The 13,715-nt window shown below is 38.0% G+C and overlaps 1 protein-coding gene across 8 annotated transcripts in view; it reads left to right on the forward strand.

Annotated features, from left to right (window-relative positions):
* The window catches only part of dpr18 (defective proboscis extension response 18), a 217,743-nt gene that overhangs the window by 118,973 nt on the left and 85,055 nt on the right, over positions 1–13,715 (forward strand). For all 8 annotated transcript variants that reach the window (XR_010952597.1, XM_067781933.1, XM_067781936.1 and 5 more), the window contains 2 exons: positions 2,891–3,265; positions 7,444–7,676. Coding sequence is in view for 7 of the 8 variants with exons in the window: in XM_067781933.1 (XP_067638034.1) it covers positions 2,891–3,265; positions 7,444–7,676 (608 nt within the window). In the remaining variant the exon portion in view is untranslated. The remainder of the gene's footprint in view (positions 1–2,890; positions 3,266–7,443; positions 7,677–13,715) is intronic.

Consider the following 13,715-nt stretch of genomic DNA (forward strand, 5'->3'; position numbering starts at 1 on the left):
TTAAGCATATCTATGCATCTCTTATATTTGCATAAGCTTTTCTATACAAAGAACAATACAACTTTTTTACAACGTACATAGTTATAAGAAACAAATAGAATTCCTATTTTAGGTTTATTAGAGTCTGTCGGATCGAGGACGATCCGAGATTAAGAGGGGGAGGAGTTAACACAGCAGTATGTATATCCTCACTTTAATTCATTACAAACATACATACATACATATATGCCCGTACAGCAGTGGCTGTACGCCGGCATTCAATTGCATTTTTCATGCAAACATAAATATCATCACACAATGCTGCTGTGGCTAACTAAACACTTCGCTTAAATACGCTTTTGTCATACCGACACTTCGGGATAACCGAAGCAAAATCGTCAGTCAAGAAAACTTGAACAGTTGGTCGATAAAAAGTACTTAAGCGAGGTAGTTTCCTTAGAAAAGGCAACTAGAATTATTAAAGTGGAAAAAGTGTTTAGTGAATAAAATTAAATAAAGTGTTTAACTAAAACAAAGTGTTTCATTTGTGAAGCGGTTTCCAGGCACCAACCAAAGAGATCAAAAATTTCGATCCAAAGAGATCAAAAACTTGTGCCCTGGAAACAGCATAAACTAACTTATATATTATATACACATATCTTATGTACTCAACAACAAGTAATTTTCTGTTTTTATAAATATTGTCATTGAGAAATATCTACCGTTGTGTAAATGTGCATGTTGTTGTTGTAGCGATAAAGTCACTCCACCAAGGTTTTGGGGAGTGCTATCGATTTGAATCGTCCTCTGCCGGATATACATCCGGTACGTTCCGGTAAGAATCACCATATAGGTATCAGCCGGACCATCTCGGGAACTATTTAATATGACCGCATTTAACTTTCCAGGTCATCCCGCCATTTCCCACTAATTTCAAGAGAACTTGGAGTCACCAGAGCCTCGGCTGCTTAAGAAACAGGACTCGCCGCGGGTAGCTGAGGGTGACAGTCGGGTTGGAAAAGCTATAAATTGCTCTGGCATCCCTTTGAAAGGGTTGCGCCACACAACCCCTTGGATCAATTAGTCGCCTCTTACGACAGGCATACCTGCCGCGGGTATATTCTAAGCCTTACCAGCTGAAGGTACGTTAATATGAATTACATTAGATAGATGGTTAAAAGATCACTGTATGAATCCAGTCTACTTGAAAAATCGGTAATGGTAACCGTAACTATGGTGACACTTACAGTGATATTCACTTCCATGGCAAAGAGGATGGTAACGGAGAACATTACGCTGACTTTTACGGGGACAAACACGAGAATGGACACCGCAATTACTTCCGAAAATGAAGGAAGCTTTTCACAAAAAACCACCTTAACGACTGAGTGGTACAAAAAATGTTTAGTGTGATGACCTATTTTTATAAATATTTCGAACTTAATAATTTGTTTAAAAAAAATGGCGGATACTTTCAAATAGTCTATAATTAACCTGTTTCAATCCTTTACGAATTGTGAAAACTTCATAGCTCTCCATTTCAAAATCCTTATTTCTCTTTATTAATCATTTATCTTTAGTATTCATACCGAAAGCGGGAACAACCAGTAATATGCACCTGAAAGACTAGAGACCTATTATTTGACATCTTTTGTGCCCAAAACCCTAGAAAGATCTTTAGATGTGCATATAAAATTGAATATGAATGAAGCATTATACTCTTCATAAAAACCTGCTTACACCAAAGGCAAGTCAGTCGATACTGCAAGGCGTAGGGTGGTCATGAATATAGAGGAAGCGCTGAAACATCAGGAATATAATATAAGTGTTTTTCTGAACATTTCCGGGGCTTTCAGGAATGCCTCGAAATAAGTCATAATGGTCAGTCTCAACTCGATTGAAGCACATCCGGCCTTAACAAACTGGATCGGCTCCATGTTAAGCTGCAGAATGATCACATCGCGATGGAGTCTATGCAAGGCCACAAAATCTGTAAACAGAATAACGCCGCTGTGGCCGCTAGTCAACAACGAATTGCTTTGTCGATTTGGCAGACGCCCAGTCAAACTGGCAGCGTATGCAGTCATCATAAGCGGCAGATATCTACCAATAATCAGCCCTCTGATTCATCATGCGCTTCGAGATGTACATGACTGGGCATAGCAGTATAGTGCCGTTGAATATAGGGCGAACAGACTATATAGTCTCGTGCCTAAGCTTCCAAAGAAATCTTGGGGCCACAATAGAGCCAGATAGGTTGGCGCTCAGTCCCAATCCATTTAGGAGAAATCAAAGCAGCAGGAGCTGCTTCTGATCCATCAAGCAGGAAAGGCGTGAACATCATCGGGGGTTGAAAAATGTCTAAGATCAGGTGCAAATGCTACTACATTAGACTCACAAAGTTGCTCATATTTGAAGGGGGCATAAGGCTAATGATGGGCTTATTATATGGATACTACCGTCCGGCGACACATATAATTAAGGCCTTGTCAATAACAGCAGATGTAGGAACAGTGAGCAACAGAAAGCCCCAGCTACTAGGAGCAGCAGATTTTTCAGATACTATCCACCTATTATTGAGTTTAACCTGTCCAAACGTAGTTTTGTTGGAACGCATCTCATCAAGATGAAATTGAATGTTCCGGAGGTCGAAGAAATGATTCAAGGGAACACTCCAACCCAATATGCCGGTAAATTGATGTATGTAGAAGTAAAAATTGGTCTTATGATCTAATTTGTCACACGAAATATCCCCATTAAAAATCGTGTTCTACAAAGCATTATTTCTAGTCAGCACAATAATTTTCAACTTAAATCGCTACTTAATTTTACATCAGCTTGTAATAAAGCTAAATATCTTAATTGCACTAAAATTGTATGTATGTTTGTAATATTTTTGTTGTACCTACAGCAACTTCAGCCTCACCGATGATAAATACTAAACTCAACGTTGACGCTGCTAACACCACATCCGTAGACACAGTCGGTTCAACATTATCCATGTCGTCAGCAACCATGACACTGGAAATTGCATCAACATCACCAACAACATTCACGCCATCTCCAATATATAGCAACTTGCATAAAACCTCCATAACGATGAATGGCAGAACTAGAACAATAAAAGGCGCAGGGAGCACTGGAGTAAGAGAGGGAATGGTTAGTATGAGCTCTATTACAAATGGCTCATGGGCCATTTCATCGGCAACAACAAAATTAAATGCATTTACAAGCACCAGTAAACTGCCATTTGATTATGCGTTGACAAAAAAATGGACTGGTTCAGGTAAGTTGCGCAAAAGTGCAAAATAATTTTAGCAATTAAACCTCACTAACTTAAGTTTAATGTTACAGTATATGTGTGTGTTTAGAGTTGATTTTCTAGCGTTAGCTCTCTTTAATATTCACCATTTCAGAAATTTTCTAGTCTAACATTTTGATGCAGTTTTATAATATGTACGTATGTAGGTAAATTACCCGCCTCATAAGCCCGCCGCCCGCTCTTCCAACTTGACTGAGTTACACTTATGTACACATGGAATGGCTCCAAACTATTTTTGCTTTGGCAAATGGAAGTTTAATCATGATAAGCATTATCTGGCATAATAAAGACTCTACTATTCGGTTTTGTTTGCGGTCAGGATTAGATATAGGTATAGAAGAGCAGGTGTATTTTCTCGTGTGAAACAGAGAGCGTATGATATAAAAGTATTCATTCACTTCAGCTGGTGAAAGTAAACCTGATTGCGTTTGTGTAATGTTTAGTATTATATAGTGGTGTATGCGATTTCCAGCAACTGAGACGTAAAGTGTCACGAAACCTGACATTGTCACCGACCAAATCACTTGCGACCTTATTTACAATATGGAACGTCGATGACATGATGCTACCAACTGTCTTACTCCCAAACATTTTGGGTATGACGTCCGATCAGGATCTACATTTTGGTGAGCATTCAACCGCAATTTTACCTAAAATCCATAGCCGTAATAAAATCCTTAAATCTCTTGCCGGCAGCACTTGGAGTAAAGACAAAAACACGCTCATTAACACCTACAAAGCAATTGACCGGCCGATTGCATGCTACGCATACCCGCCTAAAAGTTACTCACTGGAAGAAAATACTGGCCTACCAAAACACTGCCCGGGCTGTCTTCTAATGTCCCCAGAACACTACCTACACAAGGAAGCGAGAGTACTCCCCATTAGGAAAAGAAATTAAATGCTGAACAAACAGTGTCTATTGAATACCATAAACCTGGGCATCCCAACAGACATCTGATTTAAGAGGCCACAGCTCCCAAGGGCTTAAGAGGTCATCTCCGTAAGCATTATGAGGAAATACGGCACCACAGAACATAGCCGTATGAAGCAAAATAGCACAAACAGATCCTCAGTGATATCCACAAACAAATTTCGGACCTATATACAAGGAATTTCCCGGCGAATGCAGCTCTTAAAGAAAAATATCCGGAATTCGCAGAAAAATAACGCACTCTCCTTAGAGAAACGCGCGTCACTCTAGCTCAACTTCGATCTGTGTACGGTAACAGGTTAAACTCTTACCTATCCAGAATCAGCCCCGACTTATAAAATGTATGTCCTGCTTGCAATATATCCCCACATGACACCAACCATCTCTTCAATTGTAATGTGGAACCAACGCCACACCCCTCTTACTATGATTCACCCCTGTTGAAACTACAAGTTTCCTTGGACTCACAGTTTATGATCGGTCGCGCCTATTGGATGGGGGTTATACATAATCTGGCCTTAAGCTCGTTAGTTCATCATAACGATAATAAACCGGTAACACGTCGTTAACAAGCCGATATTAGTAATTTTCGATAACATAAGTAATAGCTTGATAACAGAGCTTCAAAACTATCGCCAGTATTATCGATCGTTATTTTTTAGGAGTACAAAGACCATCGATTTACTTACTTACTTTACTGGCACTTAACCGTTTAAACCTCGTAACTGGCGGCTATTGGTAACAACCAAGGGAATATAAATCGTTTACAACTAGTCCCGCTGAGTGGGGGCTACCTTCTTCGTCAGCTTCCGCAGGCAGATTCCGATAAGAATGCACGAAGCTGATTGTTGCTGTTTGCCAGCTTAATTTACATTCATTCGTTCGAATCATGCTCAAGGTGTTAACGATAACTTTAAGTCATTATTATTTTTATTAAAATTAGAGAAACAAAAACTTTATTGTCAACAGCCATACATAGCTGCTGACATATATAGATACATTTCTGATGTCTGCTTAGAGCTCGTACAGCTCATCATTAAATCTTCATCGGTACTCGCACTCGTCGCCGCCAACGTACTGAGGTCCGCAAATCTTTCGCAGAACCTTTCTCTCGAACACTAAGTGCCTTGTAGAGCATGATTTTCATATTTAACAACTTCCTATCTAGTCCAAAGCAGCATTGCTTTTGTTGTTATAGCGATCAGGACACTCCCCGAAGGCCTTGGTCAGTGTGATCGATGTTGATGGTCCTTTGCCGGATTCAGATCCGGTACGTTCCGGTAACAAGTACCATTAAGGTACTAGCCCGACCATCTCGGGAACGATTTAGTATGATCACATGAAACCTTCAAGGCCATACCGCCCTCCCACCCTCTATATTCATGAAGTACTTGAGGTCGCCAGAGCCTCGACTTTTAAAGAAACAGGATAGGTAAAGTTGACAATTGGGTTGGAGAAACTATATATTGCGCTGGCAACCCCTTGAAAAGGTTGCGCTACAAAACCCCTTGAATCAATTTGGTATTTTAGTCGCCTTTTACGACAGGCATACCTGTCGCGGGTGTATTTTAAGCCCCCTAACCCGCTGGTGGATCCAAAGTAGCATTTATTGGTAAGAGTGATTCTCCGCTGGATTTCAAAGCCAATGCTGTTGTTTGTGTTATTGTTGGTTCCCAGATAAACGAAATCTTTTACGATTTCGAAATTATTGCGCTAACAGGGGCGTGACTGTCAAGTCTTAACTCTTTGCTTGATGACAGCGGATACATTGTTTTGTTCTCATTTACCATTAACTCCATCTCTCACGCTTCTTTTTTCAATTTGGAGTAAGCAGAATTTACGCTCGGGTGTTCAAGCCGATGATATCAACGTTGGCAGTATACACCAGTAAATGCGCACTTTTATAAACCATTTTTTTGTAGAGGTTAATTTAAAGTTGAAGAAATCGTGCGATAAGGGGTCACCAATCCTGAAAGCTCGCTTAGTTTCGAACGGCTGGGGGAGGTCCTTCCCAATTCTGACTGAACTGATTTTGCACAGAAGTATAAGTTTTGCTGGGAAAACAAATTCAAAGAAAGCGTTATAAAGGTAGCTCCTTTTTTTGTTGCCGAAGGCGGCTATAAAATCATATAAGGGCCAATGTGTGTCAATTCTTATTTTACCCTTGTTTTCCCCCACATACTTCGGCGGCACAGTTGCCAAAACTTGATTAAGTTATGTCTATAACATAAGTCCTGGTACGTATTTACGGGTTTTCATTTTGTACTTAAAGAAATTCTGGAAACACCATCGATACACTCAGTCTCTGTGAGGATTTTATTGACCGGCCAGGGAAATCAATAAATCCATATTTTCAAAGAGCCTCCCTAAACTTTATTAACCACCAAATGTCTTTTATAGAGCTTCTAGTGGTAATTGCGGGATTGTCTAGAAGTTTCGACGTGATCATATATTTAATAGGTTCCCGAGATGTTCGTGCAAGGGCCAAAACCTTCGAGGGATTGTCTTTATAGTTACGTTAACAACAACAACTTTAGAAAGTGAAAACATGTTTAGATTTCAAAATCGGCTACAGTCTTCTTTCTTCTGATATCAAATCTAGTATAATTTACATGAGCATAGTAGTTATATTTCTTCTCAATAAGTGCCACTAGACATTCTACAAAAAATAGAAGCTATGCACTTTGAGCAACCTTGCAATGCATTTTAGACCTATTCCCTGGAACAACTTTTAGTTCGTAACATCAAGAAGGCGGTTGATCGACCGCCATATGAATCGGACCAGTCCAAATTAAAAAAAAAAATATTCATTACTATAAGGCAGTTCAGAGTTTTGTGCATTTGATATTGGAAACGTTGCAATTGCAAATATAAGCTACGAACTGTGAAGAGCCTTTTTTAACTTTCTTTTCACATTTTGTTTTGCTTTGACAGTTGCTGATTTACTAATCAATGTTGAAAAAATAAAGTAGGGTTTTAAATGTTGCATATTTGCCAGGACGTAGCAAATGCATAGCGCAATATTTTGTCAGTGTATTGTGTAAATATAATACACATGTTTGCAAATGCAATGATGCTAGGCCATTTGCACAAAATCCCGAACTCCCTTTATAAGGGACTTCATTGATTTACTTATTTATGCATTAGAAAAATTGTTTACTTTAATATTTCGAGCACATCACATTCCTCTAATAACATGTCTTTACAGATGCCGTTAGTTTTCATCCATCATCACCTATGGCATCCGCAACAGCATTTGCTGCTACACCAGCGGATCGGCCACGAACCTATAGTAATAAACATCATCACGAACATCACTGGGGACCATTTTTTGAGGAACCTATCAATTCAACAGGAGCAGGCGAGGGTCTTGTTACAACAGCGCATCTGTACACAGAAGCAGCACTCAATTGTAGAGTAGGGATGCTGAAAGATAAAACTGTAAGTTGGTTTTATTGACAATGAATTTCGAATTGGAAAGGGAACGCTTTAAATACATTTTAGGTGTAGATAAAATATGCAAGGAATACTATTTACTGGGGAGGAAAGCAGCCTCCCCAGGGAGATGCGCGTCACTCGAGCTCAACTTCGATCTGGATACTGTAACAGGTTAAACTCTTACCTATCCAGAATCAACCCCGACATACATAACGTATGTCCTGCTTGCAACGTATCCCCACAAGATATCAAGCATTGTTTCAAATGCAGTGCAGAGCCAACGCCTCTGACACCCCCTTCTCCCTGGTCCACCCCTGTTGAAACTGCAAGTTTCCTCGAACTCCCGTTAGACGATATTGATGACAATTTGTGAGTGGTCGCTACTATTAAACGGTGCGAAGCACTGCCATAACAACAACCACAGTGGGGTTTAAAAGAACGTCTGACAACTTTTTTGGCTCCATATTTTTATACCTTTCATGAAAATGAAATGGTATATTAATTTCGTCACGAAACCCAAAATTGTAAGTCCTTAAAGGAAAATAGATAGACCCACCATTAAGTATACCGAAATAATCAGGATGAAGAGCTGAGTTGATTTAGCCATGTCCGTCTGTCTGTTTGTATGCAAACTAGTCCCTCAATTTTTGAGATATCTTGATAAAATTTGGTGAGCGGGTGTACTTGGGTGTCCGATTAGACATTTGTCGGAGCCGGCCGGATCGGACCACTATAGCATATATCCTCCATACAACCGATTTTTCAGAAAAAGAGGATTTTTGTCATATCTTCCTCAATTTAGCAGATTGAAGCTTCAAACTACACCATATACTTTCGTATATTGCACATATTGTTGTCTGAAAAAATTGATGAGATCGGTCGTATATATAGTATATATCACCCACAACCGATTGTTCAGATAAGAAACTTTTCGTAATTACTGCCCTATTTTAAGAGCTAGAGGCTTCCAATTTCACCGAATGCCTACGTATATGGCATATATTGTTGCCTGAAAAAATCATAGAGATCGGTTGTATATATAGTATATATCTCATACAACCGATTGTTCAGATAAGAAACTTTTCGCAATTTCGACCCCATTTTAACAGCTATAAGCTTCAAATTTCACCAAATTCTTACGTATATAGCATATATTGCTGTCTGAAAAAATTATAGAGATCGGTTGTATATATAGTATATATCTCATACAACCGATCGTTCAGATAAGAAACTTTGCGCAATTTCCGTCCCATTTTAACAGCTATAAGCTTCAAGTTTCACCAAATGCTTACGTATATAGCATATATTGCTGTCTGAAAAAATCATAGAGATCGGTGGTATATATATTATATACCCCATATAAACTGTCATTTTTGCCCCTTTTTTACGGCTAGAGGCTTCAAAATTCATTAAATTTCATCAAATAGTTACGTTTACGTCATATATTTTTGAAATATGTGATTCCTAGTCATAGTTTTTACATGCAGACCACAAAAAACTTGAAGCATTGCATCCTCACACAAAGTACCTACCTATTGTTATACTTACTTTACTTAATTGGCGCTTAACCGTCTAAACTGTTATGGCCGTCCAACAAGGCGCGCCAGTCGCTCCTTCGCTCCGCCAACCGGCACCAATTGGTCACACCAATGGAGTTTAAATCGTTTTCCACCTGATCCTTCCAACGGAGTGGGGGCCGCCCTCTACCTCTGCTTCCATAGGCGGGTTCCGATAGAAACACTTTCTTGGCCGGAGCATCGTCTTTCATTCGCATAACATGGTCTAGCCAGCGCAGCCGCTGAGTTTTAATTCGCTGGACTATGTTGATGTCTGCGTATAGCTCGTACAGCCCATCATTAAATCTTCTTCGGTACTCGCCATCGCCAACGCGTAGAGGTCCATAAATCTTTCGAAGAACTTTTGTCTCGAACACTCCCAAAGCCGCTTCATCTGCTGTTGTCATGGTCCATGCTTCTATTTTTATACCTTTCATGAAAATGAAATGGTATATTAATTTCGTCATGAAACCCAAAATTGTAAGTCCTTAAAGGAAAATAGATAGACCCACCATTAAGTATACCGAAATAATCAGGATGAAGAGCTGAGTTGATTTAGCCATGTCCGTCTGTCCGTCTGTTTGTTTGTATGCAAACTAGTCCCTCAATTTTTGAGATATCTTGATAGAATTTGGCGAGCGGGTGTATTTGGGTGTCCGATTAGACATTTGTCGGAACCGGCCGGATCGGACCACTATAGCATATATCCTCCATGCAACCGATTTTTCAGAAAAAGAGGATTTTTGTCATATCTTCCTCAATTTAACAGGTTGAAGCTTAAAACTTCACCACATACTTTCGTATATTGCACATATTGTTGTCTGAAAAAATTGATGAGATCGGTCATATATATAGTATATATCCCCCACAACCGATTGTTCAGACAAGAAACTTTTCGTTATTACTGCCCTATTTTAAGAGCTAGAGGCTTCCAATTTCAACGAATGCTTACGTATATAGCATATATTGTTGTCTGAAAAAATCCTAAAGATCGGTGGTATATATTGTATATATATGGTGGTATATATAGTATATATATATATTTATTCGCAATTTTAGCCCCATTTTAACAGCTAGAAGCTTCAAATTTCACCGAATGCCTACGTATATGTCATATATTGTTGTCTGAAAAAATCAGAGAGTTCGGTTGTATATATAGTATATATCTCATACAACCGATTGTTCATATAAGAAACTTTTCGCAATTTCTACCCCATTTTAACAGCTGTAAGCTTCAAATTTCACCAAATGCTTACGTATATAGCATATATTGCTGTCTGAAAAAATCATAGAGATCGGTTGTATATATAGTATTGTAACGAATTTTACTTGCAAATCCTCTTATTTGCAATCCTCTGCTAAGTTCGAATCACTAAACTGTTGAATAAATAACTCCAATATTGAATAATGGAAAAATGGGCTTTATTAAAGTACTTCACAATAACACTTATACTTCGCTACTCGCTGGCTTAATAACCAAACTGATTGATAACTCAAATTAAACTCTACTATTGGCCACCAGATCGCATGCTTAATCAATAACTGATGGATAGCTCAACTCAAACTGAATTACTTCTTACTCGCCTGCCCTGCTTTTATAGTTTACGCTGCATACTTCTAGGCTCTTCGATTACCAGAACTTACTAGTTTGTTTCGGCTACAAAATCGCCAGCCACAACTACGTGCACAAATTATTGCTCTTTCTTGTGACAACTCAGATAAGATATATGCATGTGTTTGTGCATTGCCGCTCCGCTGCTCGTATACGTACATATGTGTAGATACATAATGATTGAATTATTGATGTGAATGTTTGTAGTTTACAGTCTCTCGCGCATACATAGGCGTATAAGTAAATGCATCTGTGTGTGACATCTCTTTCGGCTGCCTTATATATGTGTATACATGATTTGATTATTGACGTAAATACTGCTTGGCATGGCCTTAGCATCGCCTTAGTGATGGGATAACTTAGTGATGCTAATATCCGTGACAGTATATATCTCATACAACCGATTGTTCAGATAAGAAACTTTGCGCAATTTCCGCCCCATTTTAACAGCTAGAATCTTCAAATTTCACCAAATGCTTACGTATATAGTTTATATTGTTGTCTGAAAAAATCATAGAGATCGGTGGTATATATATTATATAGGGTATAAACTGTCATTTTTGCCCCTTTTTTACGGCAAGAAGCTTCAAAATTCATTAAATTTCATCAAATAGTTACGTTTACGTCATATATTTTTGAAATACGTGATTCGTAGTCATAGTTTTTACATGCAGACCACAAAAAACTTGAAGCTTTGCATCCTCACACAAAGTACCTACCTATTTTTATACCTTTCATTAAAATGAAATGGCATATTAATTTCGTCACGAAACCCAAAATTGTAAGTCCTTAAAGGAAAATAGATAGACCCGCCATTAAGTATACCGAAATAATCAGGATGAAGAGCTGAGTTGATTTAGCCATGTCCGTCTGTCCGTCTGTCTGTTTGTATGCAAACTAGTCCCTCAATTTTTGAGATATCTTGATAAAATTTGGTGAGCGGGTGTATTTGGATGTCCGATTAGATATTTGTCGGAACCGGCCGGATCGGACCACTATAGCATATATCCTCCATACAACCGATTTTTCAGAAAAAGAGGATTTTTGTCATATCTTCCTCAATTTAACAGATAGAAACTTCTAACTTCACCATATACTTTCGTATATTGCACATATTGTTGTCTGAAAAAATTGATGAGATCGGTCGTATATATATTATATATCCCCCACAACCGATTGTTCAGATAAGAAACTTTTTCTAATTACTGCCCTTTATTAAGAGCTAGAGGCTTCCAATTTCAACGAATGCTTACGTATATAGCATATATTGTTGTCTGAAAAAATCATAAAGATCGGTGGTATATATAGTATATATATATAGTATATATATATAGTATATATATATATTTTCGCAATTTTAGCCCCATTTAAACAGCTAGAAGCTTCAAATTTCACCGAATGTCTACGTATATAGCATATATTGTTGTCTGAAAAAATCATAGAGGTCGGTGGTATATATATTATATACCCCATATAAACTGTCATTTTTGCCCCTTTTTTACGGCTAGAATCTTCAAAATTCATCAAATTTCATCAAATAATTACTTTTACGTCATATATTGTTGAAATACGTGATTCGTAGTCATAGTTTTTACACGCAGACCACAAAAAACCTGAAACTTTGCATCCTCACACAAAGTACCTACCTATTGTTTTTTTTTATATTTATCTTAAAAATCTTATGTTATACATCCGATTATTTGGAGATTACGAACGGGATAAGATTATTTTTCAGCCCCATTCATGAAAGGTATGAAGTCTTCGGCACAGCCGAAGACAGTCCCGTCCTTACTTGTTTAAGCTTTATTTTGATCCAATTTGCCGAATTCATCAGATTTACAGCAGGAATGTTTAACTAACATCTGAATAGTTAATAAAAAAAGGTTACTGAACTCAATTGAAACTTACTCCAACGGCTGGACCGAATTCAGTAATCTTTCCTTTGTTTACTTCCTGTTTATGGCTTAAAGAAGGTTTAGAAAACAATTTAATATAAAGTGAATCTATCCAATCCTGTTATTCTCGAACTATTGATATTTAAAAATGTGTACTTTTTATGTTACACGGTCTATGAAAACGTGGCTTATGACTCAAAAAAGAAATTGCGAGAAACAGCTGTTAATTAACAATGCATTTCTTCAGTTTCTTAGTAGTTTTTCTTTTGCATTGTGAACAGTCATGCCCAAAAGGCAAAGCACAAAACAGTTTCTAACCGATATTTTGGCTCCATTGCCATCGAAAGAAATGCTATCAAAAAATCTGAGGATGCTTCACCAGCCACCAAAGTGGCATCGAAGAAACCAAAGGCTTCATCGTCTTTCATTTGTGCTCTTCTTTCTCTACATTTTTAGTACTCTTCTAAGCAAGTTAGAACTTTCACCACGTGAAAGAGCGTCTTAAAAACTATCGAAAACAGAAAAAAGTGGAAAAATTTTTTTTGAGTCATAAGCCACCTTTTCATAGACCGGGTCACATATATAGAACTATATAAAATTTTTGAAAACTGGATGGTGCCACGCCCGCTATTAGGAAAGGTAGGGGGAATAATAAGAAGAGAGCATAGAAAGTGAAAAAAGGAATATAGGCCCTATTTTTAAATCCAAGGAAACCCTTTTGAGTGGGAGTGGGGAGGAAGTGGAAGGGAGATAAATGTTACAAGAATAAGAAAAGAAATGTAAGATAAAGCTAAACAGAATGGGATAGAGAGTAAAAAGAGGATTCGGTGCTCGATTTTTAAATGTAGAATAACCAAAATTCGGGCAGGACTAAGTTTGCCGGTACGCTAGTATGCAATAAATATACGTTTGGAAAATTGCATTTCCAAATTTAGTTGAAATCGGCATCACAATGAATATAGATATATATATCTTACTA

The sequence above is a fragment of the Eurosta solidaginis genome, chromosome 4, assembly GCF_040869045.1.
Source record: "Eurosta solidaginis isolate ZX-2024a chromosome 4, ASM4086904v1, whole genome shotgun sequence".
Classification (NCBI taxonomy): Eukaryota; Metazoa; Arthropoda; class Insecta; order Diptera; family Tephritidae; genus Eurosta; species Eurosta solidaginis.